Source organism: Chlorocebus sabaeus, chromosome 18, assembly GCF_047675955.1.
Source record: "Chlorocebus sabaeus isolate Y175 chromosome 18, mChlSab1.0.hap1, whole genome shotgun sequence".
NCBI classification, from domain to species: Eukaryota; Metazoa; Chordata; class Mammalia; order Primates; family Cercopithecidae; genus Chlorocebus; species Chlorocebus sabaeus.
In genome coordinates, this window is record NC_132921.1 from 58400967 (window position 1) to 58423090 (window position 22124).

Consider the following 22124-nt stretch of genomic DNA (forward strand, 5'->3'; position numbering starts at 1 on the left):
AGAGTTTCATGAAAGCAAAAATTTGGGTGTAAGAGATGCCCCAATTTAAATAATATAAAATATGTGGGGTAAGATAAATATTTGGTAGGGAGGGGATACCATATGTCTTTATGTGAAGGAATGGCACAAATGTAAAAGGTTAAGTAGATGTTTTGGTACAACTTATAGAAACAGTAAACGTCACCCCAACATTCACGTGCTGCCTCAGTGACCAGGAAGGAAGTCGCTCCATGGCTGAATACAACGACTTAAAATGTGTAATTAGAGGCTGGGCACAGTGGCTCATGCCTGTAATCCCAACACTTTGGGAGGTCAAGGTGGGTGGATCACTTGGGCTCAGGAGTTGGAGACCAGACTGGGCAACATGGTGAAGCCCCGTCTCTACAAAAACACATACACACACACACACACACACACACACACACACACACACACAAAATTGGTCAGGCATGGTGGTACGTGCCTGTAGCTTCAGTTACTCAGGAGGCTGAGATGGGAGAATCACTTGAGCACAAGGGGTGGAGGTTGCAATGAGCCAAGATTGTGCCACTGCACTCCAGCCTGGGTGACAGAGCCAGGCCCTGTCTCTAAATAAATAAATAAAATGTGTAATTAGATTCATGGAACATGATGTAATATGAAATTAGAACCTATTTTTATAATAAAAATAATATCACTCTTTATACCCTGATCATATAATTACAAAAGAAGCTCTGTTGCTTCTTGGGGGTTGGGCATTAACTAGAACTGAGCTGCAATACCAACTACAGCCAGTAGATGGTGCTTCCATAAAGGAAGAAAAGACTGGAAGTTGAAAATTCTGCTTCTAGGAAGATATTTGAAGTTAGAGATCTTGAATTTATTGGATACTTTTACATGTGGTTTTTACTAAGCAATAGACAGCTACTTTGAGAGTTCAGTGTGAACTGGAGTTGTAAGAGTAGATATAAGAGAAATGCCAACAGAAGAATTGTTTAGGAAAGTGGACATAGGTTTGTGAATGGGTAAGATAAGTACACTTTTTCAGTGGATTTTGGGGAAGACTTTTTTTAAGGTTTTGGAGGTCCTGGAGTGTGGCTATTTTTAAAAAGGCAAAAGCTTTTAGGTGGGGCACAGTGGCTCACGCCTGTAATCCCAGCACTTTGGTAGGCCAAGGTGGAGTGGATCGCCTGAGGTCAGGAGTTCGAGACCAGCCTGGCCAGTATGGTGAAACCCTGTCTCTACTAAAAATACAAAAAATTAGCTGGGCGTGGGGGCAGGCTGTAATCCCACCTACTCGGGAGGTTGAGGCAGGAGAATCGCTTGAACCAGGGAGGCGGAAGTTGCAGTGAGCCAAGATCACGCCACTGCACTCTAGCCTAGGTGACAGAGCAAGACTTCATCAAAAAAAAAAGAAGATAAAAAAAGCCAGTAGCTTTTAATATTGTTAGGAAAGCTTCAGGAATGACAATAATGACATAGGTGCAGAAAAACTTCTCTACTTACCTTATAGTCTCAGGGGATTGTAAGGGCTTCTTGAAGAAGTGATTGTGGTTTGTAATGTTGTGGGGGCAGCGAGGGGTGTGTCTGTGGGGGTGTGTGTGTGTGTGTAATGTGGATGGGAGGTGGATGGGGTGGGTTGTGTGGTGTGTGGAGTGGATATTGGGGGTGGATATGTGTGGGTTGGTGTGGGCCTGTGTGGACGAGCAGAAGTGTGTCACGCACGGAGAGGGCAGGTGTGGGGGCGGATGAGCCCCTGGGACAGCCTTACCTTCTAGCAAGGGAGAAGGAGAAGTCATTGTTTTATCATTTTTTAGAGCGTTTATGTAGCCTTAACTGATTTTCTGAGTTTAAGTTAATACAAAATATGGAGAAGTGAGGGGGAACTGTGATCAGATTGCTTTACACTGTAACACAAAACAACCCTTCCCGTGTACTCAGTGGCTACAGGACAGAACGAGAACAGAGAAAAACTATGTGGAGCTACTGCCATCTGGTGGACCACATAGAGACTGCTGACGTGGATGGGGGAAAGACTCTTAGGGGTTTTGTTGATTTAGATTTGCTTTTTGGTTTTCTTTTGTTTGGGGTTTGTGTGTTTGTTTGTTTGTTTGTTGTTTGTTGTTTTTTTTTCTTTTTTGAGACAGCATCTCTCTCTGTGGTCCAGGCTGAAGTGCAGTGGAGCGATCTCGGTTCACTACAGCCTTGACCTCCTGGGCTCAAATGATCCTCCCACTTCAGCCTCCTGAGTAGCTGGGACTACAGGTGCTCACTACCACGCACGGCTAATTTTTGTTTACCATGTTGCCCAGGCTGGTCTCCAACTTGTGACCTCAAGTGATCTGCCCAACTTGGCCTCCCGAAGTGCTGGGATTACAGGCGTGAGCCACCGCACCCAGGCAATTTGTTTTGTTTTGATTGGATTGGATTTGGTTTTTTGTTTGGTCCACTTACCAGTCACCTCTTTCTACAAGCTCTGTCTTATTAACTTCCCTATGTGAGAATGGTGTGAACAGAGCCTCCTGAGAGTCGAGAGACAGTGTGGGACGAAGCTTCAGCACCTGGACTCGAGTTTCAGATCCCTGAATTCAAGTTCTGGCTTCTGCACCCACTGATTGTGCCGCCCCAGGCAAGTCAACTGCTCTCTTCATCCATTTGTTTCTAAGGAATGAGGCCATTCATCCCGTGCTGGTGGAGTAAGTACCGTACCTAAATTTCTGCATTACCATTATCCATGCAAATCCTGTTTCGGCCTTCTCTATACAATGTCCAAGACATCAGCTACACGGCCTTGCTATGGAAGGACTGGGTTGTCTGAAAAGACACAGGGCCAAGCAGGGCTGCTCTGCCGTGGGGCAGCTGTAGGGGCGTTACTCTCTCTTGCATCCCTACAAATAGTACTATAAAATCAACAATTAATCAAGCTATGTCACTTCACTGTGGCGCACATTCATGCTCGCATTCCTGTTGACTCTGTGCCAGGCAATCTCTAACTCCTTTAAGGCAAGGGCTCTGCCTACCCCATCCCCCAGTACCCGCTCCATGCTATGAACCTGACTAGGGGCTATTGTCTCAAAGCAGCAGGGATTTTCCTCAGTCTCGAGAATGGACTAGAAGAATATGACCTTCAGAACTTCAGATCATCCATGTGATGCTAGATGGAAAAAACAAAAAAACAAAAGAATTGTACTCACACCAACTTGATTCCAGAAATGAGAGGCCAGGAAACATAGAACATGCAACCACCCACCTAACTGGGCCATGACCCAGATGGCCTACATTGGAGGCAAGAAAACAGGAAAGACAGAGTAATAATTTTCAAAACATTTGTTTCCAGTTATCTAAGAAGAAACTGATAAGTGTCTTCCTATGGAGGAAAAAGCAGATCTTTTTTTTTTACATCTTTATCTTGCCTATTGGAAATTTTCGGTAAGGATGAATATCAGAAAAATGTTCACAATTACCCTAAATTTTTTTGCAGGTTGTTTTCTTTTATGATCAACTGTGACCTTTAGTAAGACAGCAGAGAACAGGCGGTTTGGAAATTTGAAGTGAAAGATAAAGTCGACTCCTTCTACTAATCCTTTCACAGAGCTACTAATCTTTAACCAAATGAGCTGGTTCTCTTTAAGGTCCTCTCTCTTCTTTTATTCCCTCGCAGAAGTAGAAACATGTGAAGAAATGTCTATGAGCATAAGCAAGGAGAAATGCATTTTTTAAAAGGTGCTATTTAATACAAAGTGCATAGCCCTTCGTATTGCAGTATATGACTTAAGGTGGAAACTTGAAGAGACTGAATGAGGTAATTCAGGGAAAGATGCTCATAGCTAAGAACAGCTTGTTTTTCCCTGCGATGCCCTTCCTCTTCCATTCTCATGGTACAATTTTACTCTCTTGGGTACCTGTATCCTACCATTGTTATGTTGTGTAGTTTATGATATTTCAGAATCACTTATCTTTACCACTAAATCATTTCTCAATGAATATGTTCCTATCGAGAAGTAGCCATGACCTTAAAAAATGTCTGTTCTCTTGCATGATAATGTTCAGTAGCTTCTGTCTGAACACACAGAAGAATAAGCAATGTAAATATCTGCTTCTCTTTTCTATTCAACTTTTAGAGGCTGTTTAATACACAGCAGGGTAAGTGCTTGACATGTCAGTTAGCTATTGCTGAATAGCAAACACTCCCAGAATGTAGTCTTATCATTGCTCAGGAGTCTCTGGGTCAATTGGGTGGTTCTTCTTGTCTAGGCCATGGTAGGCTTCCTTCAGCTGGCCTCATTTTGCCTGGGATTGCCCACGCATCTTCAATAAGCTGCTGAGTTAGCTTGAGTGAGGCTGGCTGGTCTAACATGGCCTCAGCTGAAACAGCTTGATTCTCCTCCACGTGGTCTCTCATCCTCTAGGAGTCTAGCCTGGGGCATGTTCACCTGGAAGCTGGGAAAACTGCCAAGAGATAGAACAGATGGGCACAGGCTTCTTGAGGCTAGGCTTAGAAATGGCAAGGTGTCACTTTCACTGCCTGTTGACAGCAGTCTGCTGGCCAAAGCAAGTCACTCTTGATGGAAGGAGTTACAAAGTCAGAGTGCAAAGGGTGGGAATACAGTCAGTGCAAAGGCTGTGGCCATCGTGGAAGGTCTGCACAATGTACGAGGAAGACAATCAGATCATGACAGCTCCAATTTTTGAATACCCCTGAAAGTAGACATTTATTATCTCTGCCTCCTCTTTTGTTTTTTCTTTCTCGCTCTGTCACCCAGGCTGGAGCGCAGTGCTGCAATCATGACTCACTGCAGCCTAAGACCTCCCAGACTCAAGCAATCCTCTCATCTCAACCTCCCAAGTAGCTGGGATCACAGGCACACACCACCACGCCCAGCTAATTTGTTTGTAGAGATGGGGTTCTGCTATATTGCCCAGACTGTCTACCTTCTTCTGGTAACCGAATACGCCTTCATTTGAGGAAATTGTTCCTCCCTCTTCTGCTCACCTGGTTTGAAAAGAGTAGATCCTACTTCCCTGCCAGGAAGAGGAACTGACACAGGTGGGCAGTCCTGGCGTCCACCCTCCCCTCTAGAGACTGGTTCAGAGACATGCACAAGATACCAGCTGGGCATTCGATTGATTTTCTCCAGCATTTTTTTTTCTCAATGTTACTAGGAGAGATCCTCTTTCTATCCACTTAAGAGAAACACAGGCATCCACCGTTCCAGCCCTGTGCAGAAGCCAGTCTGAGAAAATGAACTTGTTGGAGTCTCCGGCTTTGGCCATCCCTGGGGTCAGCTCCCACCACTGTCTTTAGGTACGTTGGTTGTAAAACCCAATTAGCTCACTTTTGCCCAGGTGGTTCAAATTGTGTTTCTATCATTTGTATACAAGGGAATCCTAACTGATGGACCCCTGAGAACATAAAATTTCCAACAGAAAAGGCAATGTTTGTACTTTCCAGGGTACTCACTAAAATAATTTCATGAATCACTTTCTTTTTACTTGTAGAATAGGGGTTGCAATCTAGATGTCAAAAGGGAAGAGACAGGCAGATTAAAAGGCCTAAATGAGGGAAAGTGGAACCCTGGGGGCTGACAGGTGTCTCTGTCCACTACCAGATTCAGCAAATTGTTTTCTTGAGGGAATGTGGGCCCAATATTACTGAATCTTTCAATTTTTTCAGGCCAAAAAAAAAAAGTTAAAATCCCAATTTTAAGGAGAAATTTTCTAATTTATAATTCATGACAACAAATTCAGTTCATCATATTGACCAGACGCATCCATGAACCACTCTCTTGGAAGCTCTGTTATGAAATGTAGAGTGAACTCACCGATTTTAGAGCTGAGCCACTGCTCCACACCTTCTCGGAGTTCCTCATTCCTCCCTCACCTCCATCACCAACACAGAAAAATGTTAGACACTTCATAAGCATTGCTAACAAGAACAGAGAAAACTTCACTGGAACAAGTGTGCTGGGTTTAGCAGCCACGTCACTCAGCATATCCACCTAATGGAATGTGATTTGAATTAGTGCCTTAAGAAAAATACAAATTACTAACCCGGGGCAGTGGCTCACACCTGTAATCCCAGCACTTTGGGAGGCAGAAGCGGGTGGATCGCTTGAGGCCAGAAGTTCAAGACCAGACTGGCCAACATAGGGAAACCCCATCTCTACTAAAATTACAAAAATTACCTGGGCATGGTGGCACACGGCTGTAGTCCCAGCTACTTGGCAGGGTGAGGCAGGAGAATGGTTTGAACCCAAGAGGCAGAGGCTGCAGTGAGCTGAGATTGTGCCACTGCACTCCAGCCTGGGTGACAGAGTGAAACTCTGTCTCAAACAAAAAGAAAAGAAAAGAAAAAGAAAACTACAAATTACAATATGTTATGTAGTGGTGGGCTGCTGATGGTACAGTTGAAACTGTAGGTGTGAAATCCCTAAAGGCCAAAGTTCTACTTTATTATGCTTAAACACACGATGCGTTTGCCAGTGATTTCTCTGTTGCCTACAAGCTTCAAGCCCGCTTTTTTAGACACCACACCATAAGGCTTGGAGCTAGGAGTCACACCTATTTCTCAGACTCTCTCGTCAGCTGGCTCTCAGTTAGCTTCCACCAATGGAAAACACTGGCAAGAAATAGGAAGATGGGAGATCCTGAGAAGAAACTCACTTAGCGCTTCTAGTGTGAGTTAGCATCCGTCCAGCAGCAGTACACAGCAAGCCTCCTACTTCAATGCACCCCATCCGAGCGACCAGCAGCAGCTGTCACGGCTGTCCCCTCAACCCCATGTGGCAATCTGAGCACCAGCTGGCCCCACCCTTTGGGATGCCCAAGCCCTAACCACAAAGCATCACAAATCAATCAGAAATCCAAGCGTCAGTCCTCTCGATACTTCTCCAAGATCCTAGGTTTTGATAACATCACTTCTCCCCTTATATTCTCTCAATGCCTAAAGATGTTATCTGTTTTCTCAAAGTATTAATCTCTGGGTTAACCAATTCTCTGCATTAAATTTCTTCTGCTTGAAATAATTAACATGTTTCTCTTTTCTTCATTCAACTTTGACTGATAGCAGTTATTAGAATAAAAATATACTTTGTATGCTAGAATTTCTTTTTCTGAACTCGTAATGTGAAAAACGGTTTCTTCAAACACCAAGATCTTTACTACAGGAAAATTGTTACCAAAAAACCACAGAAATTGTTCTGTAAAATCCTAGTTAGGGCCGGATGTGGTGGTTCATGCTCGTAATCCCAGCACTTTGGGAGGCTGAGGTGGGCAGATCACCTGAGGTCAGGAGTTCAAGACCAGCCTGGCCAACATGGTGAAGCCCTGTCTCTACTAAAATACAAAAATTAGCTGGGGCGTGTTGGCAGCCACCTATAATCCCAGCTACCCAGCTACTCAGGAGACTGAGGCAGGAGCATCACTTGAACCCAGGAGGCAGAGGCTGCAGTAAGACTAGATTGCACCACTGCACTCCAACCTAGGCAACAGAGTGAGACTCCATCTCAAAAAAAGAAAAAATCGCTATTAGGATACTTCAGCTACTTATGTCGAAATCTTCATGATTCATAAAAGCACTTGGCCAACCAGGCGCAGTGGCACATGCCTGTAATCCCAGCACTTTGGGAGGCTGAGGCTGGAAGACCCCTGAGGTCAGGAGTTCAAGACCAGCCTGACCAACATGGCGAAACCCCGTCTCTACCAAAAATACAAAATGTAGCTGGGCGTGGTGGTGGGCACCTGTAATCCCAGCTACTCGGGAGGCTGAGGCAGGAGAATTGCTTGAACCCGGGAGGCAGAGGTTGCAGTGAGCCAAGATCACACCATTGGACTCCAGCCTGAGAGACAGAGCAAGACTCCGTCTAAAAAACAAAAAACAAAACAAAACAAAAAAAAACACTTGACCTACAGTGTCTTTCCTAATCAGCATTTATATCCCAAAGCCCTTCTTCACTCTTCAGGAGTCCATTTCTATACACACCAACTGAAGCCAATACTTAGGAGCCAATATTCTTAGGAATGTTCTGCCAATTAGGCCAGTGGATTTGGATCTGGATTTAAGATGAGCAAATAAGTGTTTAAAAATCAGATTTTATAAGCCAGCCATGTTTGGGGGAGAGAGCAGTAATTACTCATTCTAGAACAGAAGGCTTCATTTTATGAAAGCATTTGCCTGAAGATATCTTTAGAAATTTACATATTCAAATACATATTTTCAAAAAATGAGATTACCTTTTTTTTTTTTTCCTTTAGAAACATCCACACTGATATGGTTTGGATTTATGTCCCCGCCCAAATGTCACCTCAAATTTTAATCCCCCATGTTGGAGGAGAGGCCTGGTGGTGATTGGATGATGGAGGCAGATTCCCCCTTGCTGGTCTCATGATAGTGAGTTCTCAACAGACCTGGTTGTTTAAAAATGTGTGTCACCTCCCCCTTCTCTCTCTTCCTCCTGCTCTAGCCATGTAAGACATGCCTGCTTCCTCTCCACCTTCTGCCATGATTATAAGCTTCCTGAGGCCTCCCAGACATGCTTCCTGTACAGCCTGCCAACCTGTGAGTCAATTAAACCTCTTTTCTTTATAAATTACCCAGTCTCAGGTAGTTCTTTATAGCAATGCTAGAACAGACTAATACATTCACCAAACTAATAATTATGGCTATTCTCTGTATATGGGAATTGTTTTAGTATTGTCTCTTCTTCTTACAATAAGTACACATTACTTTTATTATAATGGAAAAAATATTCTGAAGTTCCTCTAGTGCAAATTTTAAATACTTGAATTCTAAAGCTAGGATTCACCTTCTGTTTGAATGAAAATGCCTCATGTATGCCTTTTCAGTAAGCATCTACTGAGCATCTATGGAGTGCCTGGTGGTGTACTAAGAGAACCCCAAAGAAAAATTCCTGTTCCTGGAGAATCTAAACCCTATTGGCATGGTTCACAGGCATCTTTACAATAAATAGCCAATACATGATAGACCTTCAATAAACACTTGTTTAATGAATATATATATGCATGTACCATCATAGGATTTATTTTTCAAACTCTTGTTTCATAGAGGATTAGCCACATTCAGTTCACTTATCACACACACATCATACTTCATCACTTCTAAGATGCAGATTGTCCACATTTCAACTCTAAAATCAGAATGAAGCTTACTGTCAATGTGATTTTTTTAAAGTGTTATATCAGACAATTTGCAGCATTTTCTCTTTCATAATGGTAAATGAGATGGTTTGGCTGTGTCCCCACCCAAATCTCATCTTGAATTGTAACTCCCATAATTCCCATGTGTTGTGGGAGGAACCAGATGGGAGGTGATTGGATTATGGCAGTGGGTCTTTTCTGTGCTGTTCTGGTGATAGTGAAACAGTCTCACAAGATCCAATGGTTTTAAAAATGGGAGTTTCCCTGCACAAGCTCTCTCTCCTTGCCTGCCGCCATCCATGTAAGAAGTGACTTGCTCCTCCTTGCCTTCCACCATGATTGTGAGGCCTCCCCAGCCATGTGGAGCTGTGAGTCCATTAAACCTCTTTTTCTTCCCAGTCTTGAGTATGCCTTTATCAGCAGTGTGAAAACAGACTAATATAGTAAATAAAATAACAATATGTCTTATCTTGACAGCATCTTAGATGGAATGAAATACAATATATATTCTATTTTATAAATACTTTAGAAAATACATGTGAATTGTTGGGCATGCACCCCCTGAGGTTCAACTGGGAAACGTTTTCACAGGACCACTCCATTCCATGAACGTTCAAGCCCCCAGTGATCACTTGAAATCCACAACTAGTAATTTATATAAATGTTAAAATCAACAGCACACAAGTAGCAAGTTTATAAAAATGTGTGCATTTATGAGAGTTTACTTCTCAAATTTTTCAAATTATTATTGAACGTTAAACACATATTTCTCATATTGAACTTTAATAAGGCATAAGGGTATATAAACATTATGTACATTTCTAAACACTCATGCACTTAAAAGACTTTTGTCTTTTAATGTTTGAAGTTAATCAAAGGTTTAAAGTTTCTAAGAAACATGAAAATGACTAAACGGTGTAAGAACTGCAAAGTTATAAAAGAAAAACCATTAACATCTTATTGGAGAGATAAAATTAACTATGAGAAAAATGAAATTTTGTGACAAAGACAGGCAGAGAACATTACAAGAAAGAGAACAATTTAAAATTTTTTTAGTGGGGTGTCGTGGCAAGTGCCTATGGTCCTAGCTACTCCGGAGGCTGAAGTAGGAGGATTGCTGGAGCCCAGGCAGTCAAGGCTGCAGTGAGCTGAGAGCATGCCACTGCACTCCTGCATGGGCAATAGAGCAAGACCCCATCTCAAAAGAAAATTTTTAAAAAGGACAAAACATTACCAAACTAATAAAATGTGAATCATCTGTAAAGTATAATCTATACTAACTACATAATAAAGGAATATCTCTGAGCAGTGCAATGTAAAATATTGGGCACATGCATTAAAAACATTAAATAAATACAACAACATTTTAAAATAATAATTGACATCCAGGCAATAATTATTGTGGTGGTTTGTGCCCATAATCCAGGCACTTTGGGAGGCCAAGGTGGGAGGGTTCTTTCAGCCCAGGAGTTTGAGACCAGGCTGACCAACATGGCAAGACCCTGTCTTATCAAAATAAAAAAAAAAAAATTCCAGCTTGGCCAACATGGCAAAACCTCATCTCTACTAAAAATACCAAAATTAGCCAGGCATGGTGGCATGCACCTGTAATCCCAGCTACTCAGGTGGCTTAGGCACAAGAATTGCTTGAACCTGGGAGGCAGAGATTGCAGTGACCCCTGATCACGCTACTGCACTCCAGCCTGGGTGACAGAGCAAGAGTCTGTCTCAAAAAAACTTAAAAAAAAAAATTTTTTTTTAATAATTATTGACATCCAACCTGGGCAACACAGTGAGACTTCATCTCTACAAAAATATTTTTTTAATTATCCAGGTGTGGTGGCGAGTACCTGTAGTCCTACATACTTGGGAGGCCGAGGCAGGAGGATTGCTTGAGCCAAGAAGTTCAAGGCCACAGTGAGCTATGATTGCATTGCTACACTCCAGCCTGGGAGACAGAGCAAGATGCTGTATGCTGTTTTAAACAAATAGTTTTGTTTTGTTTTCTTTTTAGACAAAGTCTTGCTCTGTCGCCAGGCTGGCAACCTCTGCCTCCCAGATTCAAGCGATTCCCCTGCCTCAGCCTCCCGAGTAGCTGGGACTACAGGCATGCAGCACCACACCCACCCAATTTTTTGTAGTTTAGTAGAGATGGGGTTTCACCATGTTGGCCAGGATGGTCCAGATCTCCTGACCTCATGATCCACCTGTCTTGGCCTCCCAAAGTGCTGGGATTATAGGCGTGAGCCACCATGACCAGTCAACAAATAAAATTTTTTAAAAATAATAATTATTGACATCTACTAGTTTAGTGACTGTACACAAGGTCTATCTAGTTAAATCATGTAGTCCATATTTTCTCACAAAAGGAAGCTGATGTGGAAGCTGGAAGAAGAGAACAGGAAGAAATGGGACAAGCCATACTTTCAACCATTGGTGACAATTGCCTATCCCTTGCCTTCTGATCCTGTGACCATCAGGGCCTCCAAAATAACTTTACTGAGGACCTTTGAGAGCTGCCGTCATCAACTCTTTCCTCTCCCATGCTACGCTTTCTTCCTTACTGGGATTAGGAATATAAAATCTGGATACACACAGGAGCTCACCTGGCACATCCCCCTTCCCTGCTCTTGCCAACTCAAACCCTACCTCACCCACCCACTGATCAGAACAGAGTTGGGCAGTACCAGCCAGGAAGTTCTTTTTCCTATTGCATGCTTTAGGGAATGATTTTCAAACTGGGTAAGTTTCTGTTACTATAAAATAAAAAAGAGAAATTCACTTAAGATTGTATTATACATGGAACATAGAAAACAAAACTGGATTTTTGTAATCAGCATGATATAAAGATCTAAAAGACAAGGAAGAGGTGAAGACTAAGAAGAATATAGTACTATTATGACTACAAGTTTATAAAAATATTATCAAGTCATAATTATACTGCTATTATTCACTGGAGTAATTTTCCATTGACTTCAAAGTGCAGATCTGTTGGTAGAATGAAAAGGGCAAGATAAAGGGCAGACCTAATCCATTTAGGTGAGATTGAGACTAAAATTTACAGAAGTGAGAAAATTGTCTTTAAGAAGATACTGACCGATTGTGTGGTGATGGTAGAGGTTGCTTTTTTATACAAAATATTTTCAAGAAAGCCTTTTGAAAGCGCTTGTGACACAATGGATACAAAAGGGGATTGACAAAGGAATTGAACCACTGAAGCCAAAATGCAATTCTGTACCAAACTGATTTAGGACCTGTCTCTGAGGAGTAAAATGAAAGAACAATTGTGAACAGAGAATACGGAGCCCAGCAAACAGCAAAAACTCCTAAGAGAATGGCCAGTGACTTGGCTAATCTCCTGGCTCTAAGCAGTTCAGCATGCTCCCTTTGGTGAAGAGCTACAGGATCTGATTGGGAGAAGGAACCCATTTTGGAAGCAATTCTATTGCTATTCATCTTGGTTCTTAAGGAATACATGAGACTGCTCTTTCTCCTCTGTCTCTCTGAATGAAGGGACACAGGCATTTCTGTCGATGCAGAAAGAGATCCCCTTGAAGAGAGTCCACATCTGAATGACTGTCCACAGATGTTGGAAGAGACAGCAGTCGGTCCAGGATGGCTTTGGCACCTACTGAGATGATCACGCTTCCACAGGCTCCAATAAATATTCGTGTTGAAATAAGCAACTAAGATGACTGGGATCAGGAACTCCAAGAATGATGTGATGGCAAGGATGTACCATTCCGAAAAAAATCCAGGTTCACATTCACTACCTTCATCCTTCCAAGTCTCTGAAACTAGAATCATTGGCCCATTCACTAAGAAGGCCAGCACCCAAACGGCCACCATCAGAGTGACAATCTTCAAGATCCCAGTATGTTGAGTTCTATAAGACACCTAGAAGAGACCAAATTATTTTCAATATAATGAATGTATATGGGATGCATAAAGTATCTCACAAGTCCTTAGAAATTTCAGGGATGTGCAAAGGATGGAGACATTAACTAATCTGGGTATCATGATGTGGACCAGGACAGAGGGTTTGACTTCAGAGGAGCCTGGGCCAAGATGCAGACTTTCTTAATGGGTTTCAAGAGGAGAAGACTGTAACCTTCAAGGTTAAATCCCTGATGCTATAGCAAATGTCAAAGCCAATGTGTAAAATAAGAAAGCAGGTTTTCCTAACTGACACTAATCTGAATGTCAAACAACTGAAGTTGGGCGCACCTTACCACAGTATTGCTCAATCTGCAGGCTGAGCATGGCCAGATCTTTTTAATGAAATAGAATAGTTGATGTCAGAGTGCATCACATATAGTGAGGGTAGGTGTTCTTTAATGATGTTTCATCAAATAAAGCAATATGTCTTTGGGAATAGAGATACATATATTTCAAGAGAAATGCAGTTCCTCTGAATCACAGCACCAAATGCATTTCTCACTGTAGTCACAGTCAAAAAAGTTTGAAAGCCCTTGCCTTATCTGATTCCAATACATAGAAAGAATCTACTCTGTGGTTTTTGCTGAGACTTCAAGGTAGAAAAAGAAAGAGAAAGGACTCTCATCACTACCAAGAAGATTAAGCACAGACAAAAAGACTTTTTTTTTTAGTTTTTATTTTATTTTATTTTTTTGAGACGGAGTCTCACTCTTGTCGCCCAGGTCGGAGTGCAATGGCTCAATCTCAGCTCACTGCAACCACCACTTTCCAGGTTCAAGCAATTCTCCTGCCTCAGCCCCTTGAATAGCTGGGGTTACAGGTGTCCACTAACACGCCCAGCTAATTTTTGTATTTTTAGTAGAGATGGGGTTTCACCATGTTGACCAGGCTGGTCTCAAACTCCTGACCTCCGCTGATCTGCCCACCTCAGCCTCCCAAAGTGCTGGGATTACAGGTTTGAGCTACCGCACCCAGCCCAAAAAAGAATTTTAAACCTGTTGCAGATAAATACTGCATTGCTATTAAGCATTACCAAGTCACTTCTTGGTGTTCGTTCGTTTGTGACAGGGTCTCGTTCTGTTGCCCAGGCTGCAGTGCAGTGGCACAATCACAGCTCACTGCAGCCTTGACTGCCGAGGCTCAAGTGATCCTCCTGCTTCAGCCTCCCAAGTGGCTAGGACCACAGATGTACACCACCACACCCAGCTAAATTTTTGTGTTATTTGTAGAGATAATGCCTCACTATGTTGTCCATGCTGGTCTCAAACTCCTAGATTCAAGTGATCCTCCTGTCTTAGCCTCTCAAAGTGCTGTGATTATAAATATGAGCCCACCTAGCCCGTGCACGTCACTTCTTTGTGTGTTTCCGCCTGACAAATACAATGTCAAGGCTGTGATGACCAGCCACTTTGAGAGACACAACTGTGGCTGGTGCCACCATCTTTTTTAAGGATGAAGAATATTCTAACTCCCCTTGGTCACAAGGACAGGCTTCTATAAAGGAAAATGAGATTCTGTGAGTGAGGACTGCCCTCCCACCACAGGACCCGCAATCCTTATGTCAATCCTGAAATCTTTAATAATGTCTTCTCAATCTAAAGACCCCTAAGACCAATCACTCTATATGAGGGATAAGGAACTCTTTAAGGTGACTTGGAACAGACAACCTCTCTGAACCTCATTTAAATTAGAAAGGTTTCGACCCAGTGAAGTGGCTCACGCCTATAATCCCAGCACTTTGGGCGGATCACGAGGTCAGGAAATCGAGACCATCCTGGCCAACATCGTGGAACCCCGTCTCCACTAAAAATACAAAAATTAGCCAGGCATGGTGGCTCGCACCTATAGTCCCAGCTCTCAGGAGGCTGAGGCACAAGAATAGCTTGAACCAGGGAGGGAGAGGTTGCAGTGAGCTGAGATAGAGGCACTGCACTCCAGTCTCATGACAGAGCGAGACTCTGTCTCAAAAAAAAAAAAAAAAAAAAAAATCAGTAAGGTTCCAAGGTTCCTTTCAGCTCTCATGTTCCATGTTTCTCTGATTTCCTCACTCACAGGCAAAAAAAAAAAATGAATCTATCCATGAAATTGGAACATGCTTCCTTTTTTCTACCTCTTGTTTCATATTTTTTCTGAAAATTTTAAGTCTCGTTCTACAGTGGTTTCTCAGGTTTTAAAGGGGTGCAGCATTGCCCAGCACTCTTTCCTTAATGGATCATATATGCTGAGAAGACCTCTATTGGCTGGAGGTAAAAAAAAAAAAAAAAAAAAAAAAGGCTAGTTGATAATTTAAAAATAAAAACACTAAGTTTTTTTTGTTTTGTTTTTTGTTTACTGTAGGGAGGTGGATTTGTTGTGTTGTTGTTGTTGTTTTTTCTCTCAAATTGCTGGTATTTCTGAGGCTAAGCTAAAATGCATATGGTGCTGGCCACAAGCTCTCACATGCGATGAACTTTTTTTTTTTTTGCCTTCTGCTTCCTGTGCCACTAATTAATACATCTCTTGCACTAAATCTAATGATTATGAAGATGGTAACAATACCCAGATGGTCCTAAAGCTGCATTTAGTGTTTAATTGCTCTGCTCAGCCTTGGTAATGATATAACACAATATGCTGGAAAGAGATCTCTCTTCCATTATGCATAAGGTCAATTGAGATAATGGACAGCCAAGGAGCTGTGAAGAGGATGCTGATCTCCGCATCTCCAGGGAGCATTTTTGTAAGATAGACAGTTCAAGCATTGCTTGAATCCGGACCCAGGCTGCTGGAGTGGTGTCCCTGAAATCCCGCAGTGGCCTAGCTCTTGCCCACTACAGAATATGCCCATTATTCAGGACACTGTCTCTTACCCTACTTTTTTCCCGCCTGTATAAAATATCCACACCTTCTGTCAATCAGGTTTTTTTGGCGAGGCCAAGTGGCCTACTAGAACTTGTTAGTGTTAGTAATGAGATGGATTTCAGGACCATTTTAAGGGCCTGTTGTGGGTTACATTATGTCCCACAAAAAGGTATGGTGAAGTCCTAAACCCCTCAGTACCTGTGAACGTGACTGTATTTGGAAATACGGTGTTTGCAGACGTAATCCAGTTAAGATGAGGTCATACTGAATTAGGGGTCACCCTATCCGATATGTCCTCATAAGAAAACAAAGACACAGACACAGACCCAGGGAGACAACACCATGTTACAACAGAGGTAAAGACTGGAGGGACGCACCTACAAGCCAAGGAATGCCAGGGGTTGCCGGCAACACTAAAAGACCGGCACAGAGCAAGATGTCCTGGAGCCTTCCGAGAAAGGATGGCCCTGTCGGCACCTTGATTTCAAATGTCTAGTCTCCAGAACCGTGACACAATAAATTCCTGTTGTTTTCAGCAACCCAGTTTGTGGTCCTGTTATGGTAGCCCTAGCAAACAAACACAGTGCCCCAGTGAGTCTCCCAGCAATGAGATTTCCTGTGGTCTTGATTTTATTGTCAAGTTTCTTTCTTCATTTGCAGGTAAAGAAATACCCTTCTTTTACTATCTTATTTCTGTATACTTTTTTTTTCCCCCCCGAGACAGAGTCTCACTCTGTTGCCTAGACTGGAGTACAGTGGTGCAACCTTGGCTCACTGCAGCCTCCGCCTCCTCAGTTCAAATGATTCTCCTGCCTCAGCCTCCTGAGTAGCTGGGATTACAGGCGCCCGCCACCATGCCCGGCTAATTTTTGTATTTTTAGTAGAGACTTTGTTTTGCCATGTTGGCCAGGCTGGTCTTGAACTCCTGACCTCAAGTGATCTGCCAGCCTCAGCCTTCCAAAGCCCTGGGATTACAGGCGTGAGCGACCGACTGCACCAAACCATTTTTGTACATTTTAATTCCCATTCCCTCTAGCTACCATGAAGCCCTGCTGTTCTTCCCCACCCAACTCTGACTTCAGCCACACGGAATCTGCCCCTCCAGAAAACCTCTCTGAGAACTGTAATCATGTGCTCCACCTGCACTGGGCTTTTCTTTTCCAGATTATTGTCAGATTTCCATTCCTCAGGCCACCCATCCCTTTCCCCTATCACACTGTCTCCTGTACTTTCAGCTACAGTAAGAGTTCAGCTTCCCCACTGCTGCTTCTATGGGATCCCAGTGGTCTTTGAAGGCTTCCTTCTGTTTTCACATGGCTGCATTTGAACTATTCGCCAACAGAGGTACAAGGTCTACCTGAGCACCCGTGCCAGCATCCATACATTCACTTGTGGAAACCTATGTATTCTACTCTGTGCTGTGCACTGGGGACCCAGGATCTAGCCAACACATCCCTCACCAAGTTTACAGCCTGAATTGCCAGGGGAATTACTGGAGGCAAGAGTAGGATTTAAAAACAAAAAACAGGCCAGGCATGGTGACTCATGTCTGTAATCTTAGAACTTTGAGAGGCAGACGGGGGCGGATCACTTGAGGTCAGGAGTTCGAAATCACCCTGGCCAACATGGCAAAACCAGATCTCTACTAAAAATACAAAAAGTAGCCAAGCGTGGTGGCATGCGCCTGTAATCCCAGCTACCCAGAAGGCTGAGGTCCAAGAATGGCTTGAACCTGGGAGGCAGAGTTTGCACTGAGCCGAGATCGTGCCACTGCACTCCAGCCTGGGCGACAGAGCCAGACTCTGTCTCAAAGAAATAAAAAAATAAAAATAAAAACAAAAAACAAAAAGAAAGTCTACATTCCCTCTGGGCATCATCCCTCATCTGTCTGTAACCTCTAAACAGTTTTCCCAACTGGGTAAGATGTCCCTTTTCTGCCCACAAACCTGAGAGTAAATTCAAAAGCTGGAACATCCAGAGAAGGAAGCCCTAGGAACATCCAGAGGAGATTAAAAAGAAATGTTAACCCAGAAAGAAAGAAAAATTTGAGAGTATAAATGGAAAAGATTCTGAATTAGAGCATTATTTTTCAAATACTTGACTGTGATCTAAAGTAAAATAATATTGTATATCATAACCAAGCACACAGACAAAAGTATTCACAAAACAGTATTTACTTTTATTATGTGCAAGATACTCTGATGTTTTCTAATTTTTTATTTTGTTCTATTCCCTTTCTTTTTTTTTTTTTTTTTGAGATGGAGTCTTGCTGCGACACCCAGGCTGGAGTGCAATGGCACAATCTCAGCTCACTGCAACCTCCGCCTCCCAAGTTCAAGCAATTCTCCTTCCTCAGCCTCCCAAGTAGCTGGGATTACAGGCAAGCGCCACCACGCCTGGCTAATTTTTTTGTATTTTTAGTAGAGGTGGGTGTCAGGCCTCTGAGCCCAAGCCTGTATGTATTCATCCAGATGGCCTGAAGTAACATAAGAACCACAAAAGAAGTGAAAATGACCTGTTCCTGCCTTAACTGATGGTATTACCTTGTGAAATTCCTTCTCCTGGCTCATCCTGGTTCAAAAGCTCCCCCACTGAGCACCTTGTGACCCCCATCCCTGCCAGCCAGAGAACAACCCCCTTTGACTGTAATTTTCCACTACCTACCCAAATCCTATAAAACGGCCCCACACCTATCTTCCTTCCCTGACTCTCTTTTCAGACTTAACCCGCCTGCACCCAGGTGATTAAAAAGCTTAATTGCTCACACAAAGCTTTTTGGTGGTCTCTTCACAAGGACATGCGTGAAAGCGGGGTTTCACCATATTGGCCAGGCTGGTCTCGAACTCCTGACCTCAAGAGATTCACTTACCTTGGCCTCCCAAAGTGCTGGGATTACAGAAGTGAGTCACCATGCCCAGCTGTTCTATTCTGTTTCATTCCATATTTTTTTCATTGAAAAAAAAAGGTCACAACCCACTAAATTGATTTCATAAATCAATAATGGGTCAAGGCCAGCAGATTGAAAAATATGAGACTATAGGCATTTGAATTGTTAATCCAAGCTGATCTGCACTCTCCACAGACAATACAAACTGTGGTGGACCCTGGTGCCAATGAAGTATGCGATGCTAAGGGGGAGACATAGCTGGCTGTCCTCCTACATCCATTCTCCCCTCCTTCCTATGTGGTGGCTCAACTACAGTTTCCCAGCTTCCTTTGTGGCGAGATGGGACCATGTGACTAAGTTCCACCAATAACATGTAAGTGGAAATGACTGTGTGACTCTGCACTACTTGGTTAAAAAAAAATAAAAAAATCCCTTGCTCTGGACTTCTTCCCTTTCTCCTTCCTGTCCAGAACCTAGTATGACAACAACCTGACTTTGACAATGCAGAGGAGGAGAATGGCCTACAGCAGAGGCCAGAAAACTACTGTCCGTGAAACAAATATGGGCTAGGCGCAGTGGCTCATGCCTGTAATCCCAGCACTTTGGGAGGCAGAGGCGAGTGGATCACCTGAGATCAGGAGCACAAAATCAGCCTGGCCAACACGGTGAAACCCCATCTCTACTAAAAACACAAAAATTAGCCAGGCATGGTGTTGCATGCCTATAATCCCAGCTACTCAGGAGGCTGAGGCAGGAGGATCACTTGAACCTGGGAGGCAGATGTTGCAGTGCAGTGAGACAAGATCATGCCATTGCACTCCAGCCTGGGTGGCACAGCGAGACCCCATCTCAAAAAAAAAAAAAAAAGAAAGAAATGTGGCCCACCACCTGTTTGGGCAAATAAAGTTTTATTGGAACAAAGCCAAGCACATTTTTTTATATATCATCTATGGCTGTTTGGGGGCTACAATGGTATATTTGAGCAGTTGCAACAGAAACAGTAGGTTCTACAAAGCCAAAATTATTTGCTGTCTGGCTCTTGATCACGAAGGTTTGCCAGTCCCTGCCCTAAAGGGTGCAGAGCCACCTGCCAGCAGCGTTCCTGGGTGAGTTCCTGGAGCAGAGAATCCACTCTTTCATGGACTGTTATGTGAGAGGAAAATAAACTTTTATCTTGCTTAAGCCTCCACATTTTGGAGACTCTTTGTCACAGCAGTTTATCTTTGCCTGATCTAATACACCTTCCAATTCTGTCAACCTCCAGCTGCACAATCGTCCCAAGCTAGAGCTGTCACTGTCCTCTCAACACCCCAGGACAGCACTTAGTCCATTGTACTGAACCGACTTGTTCCTGGATCTGCCTCCATGTAGATGACTATGCTCATCAAAAATAGAGACTCACATAAAAAAAGAAACAACAGATACCGGGGCCTACCTGAGGGTGGTGGGTGGGAGGAGGGAGAGGATCAAAAAACTACCGATCAGATACTATGCTCATTACCCTGGTGACAAAAAAATCTCTACACCAACACCCCCGTGACACTCAGCTTACTCATACTCACATAACAAACCTGCACACGTACCCCCTGAAGCCAAAACAAAAGTTGGAAAGAAAAATAAAATAGAAACTCTGCATATTCACTTCTGTATCCCAGGACTTAGCAAAATGCCTGTCACACAGCAGTCCCCCAAAGAGCTGGGTCCCTGAGACGGGAGTGAAGGAAGTTTCCCATCTAGGCCTCAAAGGTTTCAGATCACTGCCCCATATTTCTGTGGCCCCCTTATCCTTACTTCAACCTTATTTTGTCTTTTGATCCATTGCTGAGAAATTTAGTATGACTTAAGAATTTCCACTAACTCGCAGATGAGGCTATTCCAAATCTTGAGTAAGTTCCAGCTTTCTTGGCACAGGTTCTAAAATGGCACGAGAACTTGATCTTTCTGGCTGGTCCCACTGTGTAAACTGTAGCTTCCCTATATACTGTCTTTTCCTTTGGCCATTCAGAATTGATTTTCTCATCACATTTCAAAGTATGGCATTCTTTCTACTGCCCTCCAAGTTCTATTCCGAGGAATAGATTCAGGTCTCAATATGTCTGTGGAGTAGAACCCATAAACCTGTCATGAATGTCGTGTCTATCCAGTCTACTATAGACTCAATATACCAGTGGAGACAACTTGCCTTGGGTTTTCTTTGATTCCTTCCCATTTTAGTGGCACATAGGTGAGTGAATTATCCAAATTACACAACTAACAACCGGCAAGAACTCTATGCCAGACAACAAAAGGATAGGGCTCCTCTAAGGCCTGTCGATTCAATTAAACATTAGGCTTAAAAGAATTTTTGCCTGGGGACCCATATGTACATTCACACAATCTTCCAAGGGGGATAAATTAATGTTTTGACTTACAGCGTTTGAGACTGACAGGTATCGATCATAGCTGATGAGGACAATGTTGTATACAGATGCTGTACATAAAAGATAGTCAGTAGTGAGCCAAAATACACAGATTCCCTTTCCAAAATCCCATTCGAACAGCATGTGAGGGATGTACAGAGGAATGGAGATCACACCTGCACAAGGAAAACATAAATGTAAAAAAATAGCACACATCAATGAACACAAATGGGCATGTTTTAATGGCTACACAACACCATGACATATCTGAATTCACTACAAATGCTTTGGCTGTAATTTAAAAATTCATGGTACTTCATCAAGTAGCTCAGGACTGATTTTCTACACACTCCTTAAATGCCATTTTTATAAGAGGGGTCATGAACGTTGCACAGCAGGCCCTCCTTATCCGTGAATTCTACATCTGTGGATTCAACCAACCACGGACAGAAAATATTTGGAAAAAAAGTGCATCTGTACCGGACACGTATAGACTTTGACTAATGGTAATGACTTCTGGTCATTATTCTCTAAACAATACGGTATAACAACTATTTACATAGCATTCACATTGTCTTTGGTATTATACATAATCTACTGATGATTTAAAGTATACGGGAAGGGCCGGGAGGGGTAGCTCATGCCTGTAATCCCAGCACTTTGAGAGACCAAGGTGGGCAGATCACTTGAGGGCGGGAGTTCGAAACTGGCCTGGGCAACATGATGAAACCCCATCTCTATTATTAAAAATAATAATAATAAAGCATATGGGGGGATGTGCATAGGTTATATGGAAATACTACAGCATTTTATATCAGGGACTTCAGCTTTCTTGGATTCTGCTATCTAAGGGGAGTCCTGGAACAAACCCCCACAGACACCAAGGGGTGACTGTACTTTCAATGGCTCCTTTCCACTTTCCAAAT

General features: G+C 43.0%; 1 protein-coding gene across 2 annotated transcripts in view; it reads right to left on the reverse strand.

Annotated features, from left to right (window-relative positions):
- Positions 1-8963: 8963 nt before the first annotated feature.
- HRH4 (histamine receptor H4) overlaps positions 8964-22124 on the reverse strand; it is a 39392-nt gene continuing 26231 nt past the window's right edge. For both annotated transcript variants that reach the window (XM_073006414.1, XM_007974424.3), the window contains exons 2-3: positions 21211-21374; positions 8964-13032 (exon numbers count right to left, since the gene is read on the reverse strand). In XM_073006414.1, coding sequence (XP_072862515.1) covers positions 12217-13032; positions 21211-21342 — 948 coding nt within the window. In that variant the 5' untranslated portion in view covers positions 21343-21374 and the 3' untranslated portion in view covers positions 8964-12216. The remainder of the gene's footprint in view (positions 13033-21210; positions 21375-22124) is intronic.